This window comes from Macrotis lagotis, chromosome 2 (assembly GCF_037893015.1).
Source record: "Macrotis lagotis isolate mMagLag1 chromosome 2, bilby.v1.9.chrom.fasta, whole genome shotgun sequence".
NCBI lineage: Eukaryota > Metazoa > Chordata > Mammalia > Peramelemorphia > Peramelidae > Macrotis > Macrotis lagotis.
In genome coordinates, this window is record NC_133659.1 from 98,473,519 (window position 1) to 98,487,442 (window position 13,924).

At 44.9% G+C, this 13,924-nt stretch overlaps 1 protein-coding gene and 1 long non-coding RNA gene across 9 annotated transcripts in view; one reads left to right on the forward strand and one right to left on the reverse strand.

Annotated features, from left to right (window-relative positions):
- The window catches only part of NR5A2 (nuclear receptor subfamily 5 group A member 2), a 174,463-nt gene that overhangs the window by 8,401 nt on the left and 152,138 nt on the right, over positions 1 to 13,924 (forward strand). The window contains exons 1-4 of one of the 8 annotated variants that reach the window (XM_074222301.1): positions 3,911 to 4,181; positions 4,886 to 5,023; positions 9,519 to 9,637; positions 11,121 to 11,262. In XM_074222301.1, the coding sequence (XP_074078402.1) occupies positions 4,942 to 5,023; positions 9,519 to 9,637; positions 11,121 to 11,262 (343 nt within the window). In that variant the 5' untranslated portion in view covers positions 3,911 to 4,181; positions 4,886 to 4,941. The other 7 variants (XM_074222300.1, XM_074222304.1, XM_074222303.1 and 4 more) reach the window with 7 other exon arrangements.
- On the reverse strand, positions 2,987 to 6,051 carry LOC141512937 (uncharacterized). Its single transcript, XR_012475636.1, has 2 exons — positions 5,216 to 6,051; positions 2,987 to 3,654 (listed from the first exon to the last, which is right to left on the reverse strand). It is a non-coding gene; the product is annotated as an uncharacterized LOC141512937 (long non-coding RNA).

The window sequence follows — 13,924 nt, forward strand, 5'->3', positions numbered from 1 at the left end:
TGGTCACAACTGGCGAGGAACAGGCAGGAGGGGAGAGGAGATGCTGTGGAGGACCCCATGGGAAATGAGTTGGCTGGCACAAAAACAGACTTGCTAGTTCAACACGAAGCGGCGGTAGCTTTCCCGGGGAACCTGAGCGCACGGTTCCTCTACCTTCTTTCTCCCCAGCGCTCCAGGCGAGCCGAACGCTCCCAGAGCCTGTAGAGCGCTGCTGGCGCACCCGAAATCGGGAAACTAGAGCCACTCTTGAAATTTTTGACCTTTACACTGGCCTGCCCGGCCTGCACCGGGTTAAAAGTCCTCGGGGTTGCGCGACCCTTCACTAGCCATGTCAAGTACCGGCTGTTCCTAGTGCCCTCTTCGGAGAGCCGAGCTGAGGAAGTGAAAGGTTGGAGCGATAATTGGGGAGGGGAAGCTGGGGGAGGGGGGACACACTTGGGGGCGGGGCGGCTCGAGAAGAAACCGGGAAGTGGGTGAGGGGGGAAATGAGGCAATGCAAGATCTCCTTGGCTTCCCTGCCTTTGGCTTTAATGGAAGCACACACACACATCCATAGGAGCCCCGTGGATGGATAAAATATTCTAGGACCGTGCTCTTAGGGCTAATCAAGGCTACGGGAGCCTCCCCAAGCCATCATCTTTTATAATTGGAACCGTCAATCAAGACCTTCAAGACAAAGTCAGAACCAAGACGGGTGAACTCAGGAGAGAAGTCTTGATTGGGGGGAGGGAGGGAGGATGGGCGGAAGGGGGGGGGAGTACTGTGTGAGAAGTTGGCAGAGAGGCCTAGAAGAAATGGGAGAGAAATGGTAATTAAATTGCAGCTTCCTCCAAGGGTTGCTTAAGGTGCCTCAAACTCGGGAGCTCCAAGTTCAGTTCTTCCCAGGAACCCAGAGCTCGGTCACTCCTAAAGTGGGGAAAGAGTTTTGCCAATTCCAACTCGTATCCCACTTCGGGAAAGGGGGGGAAGCTTAGGATTTTGTGGAAGGTTCTGACTGACTTGGACCAGTCAACCCTTCTCGGCACAGACTTAGTGTCCCGGGTCCGCGCGCCCCTTCCTCCCTCCATCCCCATCCCATCCCTCTGTTAGGTTCAGATCGTCCACCCGAATAGCGCTAAACATTTTCTGAATATCTCTAATCTGAAATTAGATCGGGAGGTGGCAGTGGGAAAAAGAATCTCCAAAGAGTGACAAGTGAAGAAAACTTGACTTGATTCGAGACGTGGGGTTGGGAGAGTGGCCCTGCTACCCAGTTTGTACCTTGTTTTGCGTCGGCGTGATATTTACAAGGAAGCCCAGTGGCTACAACAAAATGGACTAAGTTAGGGAGTTGGCGGGCCCCCTAAATAGGAGCAGGTTTTGGAAAAGTAAAAAAAGGGGGGGAAGCTCATCTCAGCTTTTCTTGTGAAGACAGTCACAGTTGAGCTGCTTCTAGCCCTAAGTCTTCCCAAGCTGCCTGAAGAAACCCCAAGAGCATGATTTGAGAGACTGACCTGAAAGAACAGGCTAAGGGGGCCAGGCCATCAACCAGAGATCTGCTGAGCTCAGGGTTTCCCCGGGCCTGGACTTTCCACGACTTGAGTCCTTCTAAGCTCCCCACCCACCCCCCCGCCAATAAGCGCTCCGCTCCTTGGGCCTCTCCGGTGCTAGGGTGGATAAACCAAGTCAAGTTCACCAGGAGCCCCTTCACAAACCGACCAGCGAGACACCGAGGGTCTTATGAGCTGTCCTCTCCCTGGTGTTACTGAGAGTTCTCCTGTTCTACCTCCCATGGGCCCCGGAAAATGTGGCTCGGTTTGGGAAGGAAGGCGGAGAGGTGGTTCGTTTATCCCCTAGGAAGGTTCATTATTATGACAAGAAGGATCCGTGTTTGTCTACTCGTTCGCACCCCCCCACTGTGGTCTCCCTCCAGAATGAAGATTCTAGGTGTCCAAGGGAGTGGGCTGGAAGGGCAACAGAGACAGAAGTGTGATTGAGTTGCAGAGTCTGGTGATCAATCCCCAAAAGGTTTGGCTTGGTTTTGGGCCTGGGTTTTCCCCCACTCAGAAAGCTGGAGCTAGCTGAGCGCAAGCTGGCTAGCTGGTTGGCAATCAAGAAGCCGGCAGTTGTTACTATGAGTACAACTCAGTAATCCCAATAGCCCTAAGAGATCCATCTCCCCGGCTGCTCTCTGCGCCCCGCCCCCCAAGCTCCACCATATCCCTACTGTCCCTAAACCCTGAACCCTCCTCTAAGCCTCTGAGGACCTGGACCTGGAGGACACCCGGCCTTAGTCTAGATAAGTGCCCTCAGGGCTTGATCTTCTCTCCATCAGAGAAGCTGGTGGTGACAGTTTGGAAAAAGGCACTTCACCGATGTAGGGAAGCTTTCTGGAGTGCAATAAAGGGTACTTTATAGGCTTTTAAAAATATTAATTAATCTTCAAAGTTTGGGAGGACACCACAATCCAACCATAGCAAGGCAGGTCAAAGTGACTCAAATGAAATTATGAAAATGTTCCTTTTGTTGAGTTTTTGGGGGGAGGGGTATTAATATCATCTGAGTCATTTCGATTTAGAGCTATAAGGGACTTCAGTGGTCACCCAACCTAATTCCATTTTGCAGATGTGGAAACTGAGGCTCAGAGAGGTTAAGTTGCTTGTCTCACACGGGGAATAGGTAACAAAACTTGGATTTGAAACTCTTGTCCTCCCAATTCGAACTGCACTACATCCAGTTGCAAACACTATTTTGAAAGGCTGAGGCAGTTAAAAATCACTATCCTTTGAAATCATAATGTAATAATAATAACAATAATAATCAGAAATCTGTGTATTTGATTGTTTTTCTTTGAAACCCGACCACTCGGCTAAAAAAAACCACTCTATATAATCGTGTGGCTTCAGAGACTTTGAAAAGAAAAATGAAAGTTGTCAGATGGAGAAGGGGAGTGAGTAAGCAGTTGGATCTATTCCATTTAATATAAAGCTGTAGATTATTCAAGGCATTGATTTCAATATATTTTTTTAATGTTACACTAACTAGTGGACAGAGAGGTCTTGAATGAATAATCCCAGCACCATTCAAATAGACTCGGTTTCGGATCTTTTGAGATTCAAATAATTTCCCTGTGTATTGACATAGGCTGTAATAATTATGAGATCACAGTCGCAGATCCTGAATATGAAGCATTTGGAATGCCCGCAAATGTTGGGGAAAATGTTTTCATCTTGTTGGGATGAGATCTGAGAACTTTGAAGAGCTCGTCACTCTCTGAATACCGAGGCGGTGGCTGATGCTATCGCGTAGCAGATGGTTCTTTAAAACTTCTTTAAAATGCTGGACCTCATGCAGATCGTCCCCCAAAGAGACAGAGGCACCAGAATAAAAACTGAAAGCCTAGATTGCTCTTTGTGTCTTTCATGGCAGGAAAAAAAAAGTTGATAAAATCTGCGAAGTCTGAAGGCTTGAGGGCCAGGTCAAAGGGGAGGGGGGGGAAAGGGGGTAACCCCCAAGAAAGCGCAGATAGAAAAAAAAGAAAAGGTGCGAAAACATGGTTTCTTGCCAGTACCACAGCACCATTCTGCAAAAGTCGGTTTTCACCTTGTTAGCCTGTGGTATGTCATCTTCAGAGGGTGACCTTTGGGGTCTCGTGGAGTCGGAGAGCCAGCCATTCTTGCCATTTAGGAAAGGCCAAGAGGGGAACAGGTTATGAAGCAAATGAGATCTTTGACAGACACCCCCCACCCCAAATGAAGTCAGTCCCCTGGTGCTCTTTACTTCTTTTAAGTGGATGTCTCTCCACCTTCCTATATTCTAAAGATAAGACTGCCTTTTCCTGATTCCCTACCACCAAATATAGATCACTTTCTTTTGATTCCAGTGCGCTCCTTAGGCAGAGGATGCCTCTTAACTAGCAAGCAAAGGGATCTCGGAATGATTTAGCAGCTAGCCTGAGGGTGGAGGCATAAGAGGTTGGGGCAGCAGAGAAAATTACAGTGTGCAGCCCTTCCTCATTGGTTCAAGTGATGGTGTCAGAACCCTGGAGTCCCCAACCGCCATCCCTACTCCAATCCCCACCTTTTCACCCTTCCTCGAACCATTTCCCTCTATCCCTAGAACTTAGCTCCCTCCTTCCTATCTCCCTCTTTCCCTCCCTGCACCAGCACCGCTGGGCTGAACAGTGCTGCTGCTGGGATAAAGTAGGCAAGAAAAGGAGATCGGAACTTCGGAACTCCGAGAGAGAGAGAGAGAGAGAGAGAGAGAGAGAGAGAGAGAGAGAGAGAGAGAGAGAGAGAGAGAGAGAGAGAAGGGGGAGAGAGAGAGAAGGGGGAGAGGAGAGAGAGAATCAGAGGAGGGAGGGAGAGAGAGAGAGAGAGAGAGAGAGAGAGAGAGAGAGACCCCTGCAGATCCTGAGCATGAGGGAAGGTGGGAGGGAGGGAGAAGAGGGAAAGGAGTCAAGGGAAGACCCTGTCCAGGAGCAGCAGTAGTAAGCGGCAGCCGCAGCCAGCAGCCTGGGCAGCCGCAGCCGCGGCAAAGAGCTCCCAGCCTGGGAGCTTTGTATGGATCAAGCCTCCGGGCAGCAGTCGTAATTGCTATTGCGGCTCTAGGCAAAGGCAGGCGGCAGCGTGGGGGCTCTGTGCTCTCCGCCTCACCCCTTACCCTGCTCTTCCCTTATTCTCAGCTCCAGGAGAGCCGGAGCAGAGCAGTAGGGTAGAAGGTAGATAAAAGGGCAGGGCAGGGCCAGCCAGCCCGGGACAGGAGGGGTCCCAGAGGCCGGAGGCGGAGAGCCAGCCGAGGCCGGAGGAGGAGGAAAGGGGAGGGGAGGGGAAGGGGTGGGTGATCCCTCTCCGATCGCCCCCTTTCTCCTGTCCGCTCGAGTTGAATCTGTGCTGCCCGTGTCCAGGTGCTGGGCTTCCGGACAGACACGGACCCCCCATTCCCGCCCGCAGCCGTCTTGTCATGCTACCCAAAGTGGAGACGGAAGCCCTAGGACTCGCCCGATCGCATGGGGAACAGGGGCAGATGCCCGAAAACATGCAAGGTAAGGAGGCACCGGTCGGCGCCTTCCCTCTCTCCCTTCCTCTCCCTCCTTCCTGGGCTCCGACTCCCCTGGGGAGCTCGGACCGGCTGGCTGCCTTCTCACTCGCTGGGCATTGTGGTTTGACCGTCCGGGGCTCGGGCGGCGAGCTGGTCTAAAGCCGGGGTCGTCCCCCCCCCCCCCCTCCCCAGGTACCTTCATGAAAGTTTATGACTTCTGAAGAATTCGGGGTGGAGGTTTCTGGAGCTCGGGCTAATTAACGCTTCGAATTAACTGGAGATGTTGCGCTCCTCGGTGGGGACCCTCGAGCGGCTCAGAACTTTAAAGAGTAAAGGTTAATAACGGTGATAATGGGAATGAGCCAAACAAGAACAGCCTTCCTGGGAAGTGGGATCCCCTTCTCAGCCCGGAGGAGTTGGTTAGCTTAGAGCTTTTCTTGGACTTCCAGAGTTTCCTCATTTCAGGTGAGGGAAGTACCAGGAATGGGGAGGATTTTGCCTAGGAATTGCTCTGAAAAAAAGAGTGGCCGGCCCGTGAAGACTTTACCGGAGGCTTAGAGGCTACCAGACTCCAAGTTCGGGGAACTAGGCCGGTGTTTGGCCAACTTCAAAGCCGTCTGAAGGGCTAAAGGGTCCAGGAGGGCACCCCCTCCCGGACACAAGCCAGTGCTGGGGGGGGGGGGGGTCGGCGGATTCGCCCGCTGCACTTAGTTCAATCAGAGTATTGGGAATATGGAAGTCCCATTTGTTTCTCGGGTTCTTGATTGCTAACAAGAAAACAAATAAATTCCACGGGCTATATTTTCACTGCGCTCCTAAATAGCAACTCCAGATCTGGCTTGCATTAAAGCGACTTAGAAGTTTATCGCAGTTGCCCTGGGGTGGGGGGAACGCAGCTAGCTGGAGGGGGAGGGAACAATGCGAGGAAAAGTCACCGGTGCTCTTCCATCTCCACCGCTCAGGATGTGGGGGTTGCCTGGCCTGCGATCTCCGAATACTTCCTGCCATCCCCCCTTCTGCGTACTTTAAAGGGACCCGTACTGCAAAGCGCCCAGCTAAGGGCCGAGGTCTCGGAGGACTTCGTCCCCTCTGGGCTTCTCGAGTATGGAGTTAGCTTGGGAGAGCGGGCTGCAGCAGTGGGAGGCGAAAGTGAGGAGCCCCTCAGCCCCGAGGGCAGTCACCGGAGGGGGTATGCCCAGTGCATTTCTGAGCCTCAGGCGAGGGCAAGGTGACTTGGACCTAAGATCTCTCCCGAGACCAACTCCCGGAGCAACAGCGCGGGTTGCCCTAGGGGCCTGGTTGCTCACAAGTGGAGAAAGCCCCAGAAAGGACACGAAACTCTAGATCCAGAGCGTGAGATGGAAGGAAAATCGCTGTTTCAATTTCTTCCTTGAAAGGACTTGAGTTTAAAAGTAGACTTGCCATGTTGTGACTGTCTGACTCCCAAGGCAGAGGAAGAAAAGTTCCCCATTCCTACTCCCGACCGTGCGTTTCCTAGATGTTTTGTATTTTTAAAGAGGAAGAGTTGCTAGCTGCAACTTTTTAAAAGGGGGGAGAAAAGAACTTTTTTGAAAATAAAATTATACAAAACAGGAGAGTTTTTCAACAATTCTTTCCTAAAAGCGGGGAGCTTCCTACCCTGTTAATAAGTTGAGAAAAAGTTGGTCTCCCAACCACTCCCACTTCTCAAAGGGTTTGGTTGAGGGTTCAAATCCCAGCTTGAGATGGGGAAGGCCTCCCTTCGGTGTTATTTATTCTATCAAACCCTCATCCTTGGTGGGAGACAAAATCTTGTTGGGAAGCAAAATTTTCCTTTCCCAGCTATCTTCAACACTCGAACCAGAGCCCAGGCAGGTGCCTGTTCAATGACTAAAAGAGAAATTCAAGGGGATAAAATTGCTTCCTCGGTTGGAAAAGATCCACCAGGGGAAGAGGGCTCCTTTTAACTGGGCTTCCCCAGCCCGCCACTTCTCTGCCCGCCACTCCTATCTTAGTTTCCAGCCTCAGTCCCTCACTTCTCAGGCAGCAGCCCCTCTTTTCTCTAGAGCTGCACTGAGGACTCTTACAGCAGTTGGGGAAGAGTTACTCTGGCTGGGATCTGTTCGCCCGAATTATTAAGCGAGTCTGATCAGGGTACGATGACCCTGTCCATCGAGGTCACGGGGAAGTTCTGAAAAGTGGGTCCTCCTCTCCCCCTCCCTCCTGAGCCCACACCCCTCCCCGCTCTGGCTTTGGCTTTTTTCCGAAGCTTGAGAAGTTCAACCCCCCCCCATCTTTTTTCATTCCCTGTCCTCGAAAGTGGGAGCATCTGAGTGGGAAGCAGTTCGACTTTCTCTGAGCTTCCTCCGATCTGTCGGACGAGGACTCGGGGGGGACGGGGAACTCTTGATTTTTTTTTTCTGTTCTGTTCCATGAAAACAAAATCAAGACTCATTGGGAGCGATTTGAGCATAGACAAACAAGTCTGCAACCTCTAGCCTCGCGACACAAATTCTCTAAGCCCGAGGGCTGGGAGACAGAAGTGGGGGAGTCTTAAAACACCCCCCCCATGGACACTACTCTCCTTAAGACGTGAAGAACCTTTATTTCTTTATCTGCTTTTCCTTGAGCCTCACAACTTCGCCTTCAACCCCACGGATCACTCTCCTCTTGGCAAAGTGTAGATTTCCTTCAGGAGCAATTTTGGATCTGGATTCTCCCCCCAAGTCTCTCGCACCTCCGGGGGTCCGTCGAGGACATTGCGGAAACGACCCCCGACTTTCGCTGTCGCCGCCGCTGCGTCCTCCAACTTCTAAAGGCCATCACGGTTCTGCTCTGGAGCCTTGAGACTTTTCCCAGCTTCCCTAGATCCGAAGGGCCCCCCCCCCCCCAAGTCTGCAGGCAAAGAGAACCTGGCTTGTCCTTGCTGAGATGACGGCAAATGGGACAGGTAGTTAGTGGAGTGTCTTGTGCGTTGGGGGTCATTGGGAGGGGAGGCGTTGCAGAGAAAACAGTTTTCCCCTTTCGAGGGTAAACAAATCAAAGGAAACTTCTGCTCTTGCCCCGGCGTCCGTTTCCCCCATCCCGCCCCCGCCAGGCTGCAAAATGCCATTGATTAACCTAAAACAAACTTAAACTCGGGCGCTGTTTTCGAAGCAGGTCGGCAGGGGCCAAACGGGGCAGGGGCTGAAGGTGGGACCGAGGAGAGAGATGAGGGACCTTTGTTGGAGGATCCCCAGGAGTGGGTCCCGGCTGCACAGGGCAAGGCGATCGCCTTTACACTTCCCGCTCCGCGATTTCTCCAAGGCGCTTAAGGTAGCAAGTCCCCCACCCCACCCCCACCCCTCGGAAGACGACGGACCCTGGTGAATGAGTCTAATTAGGCGGGGTGGTTGGATCAGGTATATTTTTTTTCCGTGTCTCCTAACTGCTGACCTTCCTGTTTACATTTTATACATCTTTTTCGCCACAGCTCCATTCGTGGTCCTTTCTCCATAGGAAGTGGGTTACTTGATCCAGGGATGGTTGGCCGGCGCGCCTTTGCAAACTGACTAGTGTTTAACTTGACCGTGGAAAGCTCAAGGTGTTTATATTTTGCAATGATTATCGGAAACATGTGAAATTCATTACGGGGCGTCCACACTTCACCCTGAAACCGAACCCTCCTGTGCACCTTCCTTCTCCTTCTGTTTTATTTCTTCGGATCCCCTTCCTTTCTCTCCCTCCTTCTCGTTCCTCCACTTCCCCCCCCCCCTTTTTCACAGGAGATATTCCACCGTGGGGAGATGAAAGTGTACATAGAGAACAGGAGCCCTGTCGATACGGAAACTTAGTTGTTTCGATTAATCTAGCAGATCTGAGCCCAGGGAGTGACAAGCTTTTGTTAAAGAGGGGCTGCTACTCAGAATCAAATTGCCAGGGTTTTCTGTTGCAGTACAATATTTTAAACCTGCAGCACTGTGAGTAGAACCGCCAGGAAAGGAGTGAAGCTATTTGGTAGATTAATTGGTGCAGTCCCGTGTTATTATCATAACAGATGTTTAAGGGAAGCCAGTCTGCTGGAAAGGTTCTGTTGGAAGGAGGAAGGGGAAATACCACCACCACCCTTCAAGAAGTGGTCTTTATCAGAGTGCTTTGAAAGACATTTAAAGGGTTAATTTTTAAGTTACTGTTTCTTCTTTACTATGTAGTTCTCTATAGAATTATTCAACTTTTATGCAAGATGATTTTTAAGCCTTTTAAAAATAACTTTATAAATTAAGGCTAAGTCTCTATTCACTGGTTTCACAAGTTGCTTGCTGTTTACTTTCAATATGTTTTTTTTTCTTTTAACTCAATCCAATAGGAGTTATGTGAAAGTTTCTTCATTTGTATAGGGTCTCTAAAGGTCTGCCACCCAACAATCCCTGAAATGTTTCTGATCACAAAATCCAAACTCTGGAACTGATGAATTGATTGGGTGTATAGAGAGATATGTCTCTGTGTGCATATGTACATCTCTGTATTTTTACCTCTTGCAGTGTCTCAATTTAAAATGGTGAATTACTCTTATGATGAAGATCTTGAAGAACTCTGTCCAGTTTGTGGAGATAAAGTGTCTGGGTACCACTATGGACTTCTCACCTGTGAAAGCTGCAAGGTTTAGTATACATTGCTAACTAGAATTTTTTTTTAAGTTCAGAACAAAAAATAGTGCCACTAAATGAGTCTGAATTCTTTAAGCTAATTTTTAAATTAAAGATCATTTCTTGGAGATATACTTTTAAAAGTATCATAAAGCTAAGAAAACCATGCTGCTCCAAATTGCCTTTGCCATTTTCAGTACTTTGAAATATTTTGTTGCTCAAAGTGATGTGACTGGAGAAAGACCTCCATTTCCCACAGCACTGGTTATTGATTTTAAGTAACTAATACATACTTAGAGCATTGTTTTTCTTCAAAGAAAACATGGATACATTTCTCAAATATATTTTATTTATATATATCTCATGGTCAGTATTCAGGGCTAAGGTTATATTTTATCCATCAACATAAAAATGCCCATTTACATTTCCATGGTTTCATTGTCATTTATCCCTTAAAGGGAACACTTGATTTTTTTGTTTGGAAATTTATGGCAAAGAAGCAAAGCACAATAAATAAGACCCTATAGCAAAATGATCAGTTTTATAATATGTCACCTATAACTTATTTCAATTAAGGAAATGGTATGTAATGAAGTGAAAAACCTTTAAAACTTCTAAATGAAATGATAGTTCTTTATCATTAGTGCACTTTTAAGGTGGCAAACTCTATATAACTATTTAAATCTGTATCATGTAAATTTCCTCATTGCCCACATCAGAGCAAGATGGAGTTTCTTTATGACTAAGAGAATCAACCCAGAAAAACAACATTCTTGTGGATCTATTAAGAAACTACAAATATAATTTATTCATAATTTCTTTAGACTGAAAAGAAGGGGCAAATAGACGAAACACCACAAGTATCCAAATTTCTGTTTTCTTATGGAAAATCTTTTCTTTTTTTTTAACCATTTTCACCATTTAAAACAAAGTTTCCACGTTTAAATATATTTCAGTGGAGTTATAGCTTCCCTCTATTACTGTTTAACTCTCCCAACTGCTAACTTTCTAATGTTGGAGTATATGAAATGTCTGAGGTTCCACACTATTCTTTTCATTGCATTCTGTGACCATTTATTACTTTAGTTGTATCAGATTATTTTACAATAACACAATCCTCAAAGAAAAATCTAGATGTGAAATACAAATATTAAAAGTAGACCAAAGAACATACTTTAAACACACATACACAGAAAACAGTGGTCAATATAGGGTGTTTTATTCTCAGACTATTAGGGAAAGAATGGTCTCCAGCCAAGTCTCTCTCAGATTTGACGTAAATCTTCAGTAATACAGTCCTGTTGCCAGAAAATCTGAGCTATAGCCTGGCACTTTTTTGGAGGGTCTATCATGCTTAAATGTAAAATAAACCACAGAACCACATCGGGACTCAAATAGGGTAATGAAAAAAGGATTTGATGTTTTATTTTAAGGAAATCACCAACAGAGAAGTCTAGTGCTTGAGTTATATGTCTTACTGTTTTCTCTCTTTTTTAGGGGTTTTTTAAGCGAACAGTTCAAAATAACAAAAGGTACACATGCATAGAAAATCAGAACTGCCAAATTGACAAAACACAGAGAAAACGGTGCCCTTACTGTCGATTTCAAAAATGCCTAAGTGTTGGAATGAAGTTAGAAGGTAAGACTTTTGAAGATTATACTGCCTCCTCAACTCCTCCAAGATTTCAGCTTTAAGAAAAAAACTGTTTCTGTCACCCTGTTTCCTCAATCTGTGGTCCTAAGGTCCATCATATAAAATGTCAGCTTTTTGTGTTTTGATCACCATCAGCCACCTAATCATAAGTTCGATAAAAAGTGGTTAAATCCTAATGGAAAAACAAACAACCAGCAACCAACTTAATCAAATATATTTATTAGGGGGAAGGAGAAGGCAGGTATATTTATCACTGCACAAAAGGTCAGACCAGATAAGAAGAAATCTAATCAAAGGATCAATACAGGACAAATAGAAATTCAGAACTTTTTTAATCTATCACAAATTTTCATATCTTTTAGTTAAGTTTTGTTTGAGTCTGGGTTTTTTGTGTGTGATTTGGTTATTTATATATATTGACATGAGCCTCAAAGTAATTACAAAAGAATCTTTAGTTGTGAATAGTAATTTCTCATATGACATCTTCCCCATATATTTTTCTTGAGCTATTTTCTAACTTTGTATAAGAAAAATGAGAGTTGGTATAAATTTATTCAAGGACTTTCTTTAATTCTTTTATGAATTGTAAAATAAATCTATAATGAAAAATAATATAGTCTTTATTGGGTAGTATTAGTTTGGCAAGAAATAATGTTCTTCATGGTTATCTCTAAACTAAGTAATGAAAGATGGATACTGCAATTTTTTATGTATTAAGTATGAGAATGTAAAATGAATGTGCTCTGGGATGGATGCAAATAATTTGGAGTTCATGGATTATTGTCATGATTGTTTTTCACCCTCTGATATACAAAGTGTCCAGGGCTTAAATATACAGCATATAAACTCGGGATGGCCAGTGAGTTGTTGACCCACCAATGGATGCATGTAGTACCTGATATCAAACGCTCCTTTGTTTTATTTGTTTAAAAATCACCATTTTTGTCCATTATTCTTCTTTTATTTAAACACTCAGATCTTATACAAATGCTCAAAGAAATCCAAAACATTCCCACTGAATTTCCCTCATTTCTTTGAAATAGATATCAGGGTCATTGCTAAGATGAAATTAAGAAAGCTTTTTAATTTGAGGGTACTATTTTATTAGGTTCTAAATATTGAAATCCTCTATGAAGGGTAATCAAAAAAACATGAGGCTGTACTGAATGGTATTAATTAGAAGATAATTAAATTATTGTACGAGATGGGGAAATTTTTCACTCAGAAAGCATAATTTGCCCCATCCAACATAGATGTGGAGAGTCAACAAATAAAGTTGTTTCATTTTTCATTGATATTATTCAAAATGAATGTATTAATATGTCTAAACTTATAGTTTCTGCAGTACAAAGTTAAATCACTTTTGTTAATTTTCCTTAAATCATATATATTTTGTTGTCAAAACATTCAATTAAGTTTATTTTTTAATGACAAATGGATAATAGGCTAGATTTCTTTTCTTTTGGGGGGGGTGGGAGTGGAGGAGAGTATACTTTGGTACTTCTAAATGCTTTTTAGTGTCCATATTTCCCTAACAGTGGCTTGCAGTTTTTTGTTATTTACAAAACCACACACATTTTTAAATCTTATACAGTTCAAAAGTCTTTGTGATTATGCACTTTATATTGAGTTTATAACCAAAATTTATATTACAGTTTAAATGTTACATTATGCCCTAAGATGAAAAGCTCAGAAAAATTAACCTCCAGAAATTTCAACTGTCTTGTTAAAAGAACTTAGGATCAAATCCCAGCTTTGTCACTGACTAGCCTCTATGACTTTGGACAATCCACTTAACATGTCCTTATCTGGAAAAAGAAATAGTAGTACTAGATAATTTTTAAGGTCTCTTCTAGTTCTAACTCCGATGCCAACAAGCTATCAGGTTCTGTTTTCTGTCTAACTGTCATTGGCTTGTGTGAACTTGATAATAACTACTGACAGATATATTCATTGCAAAAATAATCATGAGAAATATCTTATGTTTCAAATGACACTGGATTTGGGAGTTAGAGAGCCTGTGATATAGTATTAAATAAGTCTCTTTGGGTTACAACTTCCTCATTGGTCAAATGATAAGAATGCTAAGTCTGATACTTAGTTGTGTGACTTTGGACAAGTAACTGAAACCCTCTGGCCTTTATTTTCTTTCTCTGCAAAATGAAAGGTAAGGCTAGTGGATTTCTAGGGTACCTTTCAGCTTCAGATCTAAGATCCTCTGAATCAAAGATCTCTAAGGTCTCTTTCAAGGTCTTACAGCCCATGACTCTCCCTATATAGACCAAGGTAGAAAATGTCCCTATGACTAAACCCAGCAAAATGATACTTCAAAGTGAGTTATTGAACTAAATTTGCTAATAACACCAACATGTTCTGAATTGCCTCTCATTTTCTCTTGAAAATGATATTATGACAGATTCTCTTCAAAGAGAGATGAAAATTATTTCCCAAAGTAGCACGTCCCTAAGATTTTTCTCATGAAATGACCATGATAATTCCATAAGAAAAAGATGTCTTTTTGAAAATAATCATAGTTTAAGCTAGGAATGTGTCACTGAATAAGTTATTTTTTAAAAACTTCTATGCAATTTGGGTCTATGAACAGAATCCCAAGTCAACATGACACTCTAGCCCAGAAACACTAACA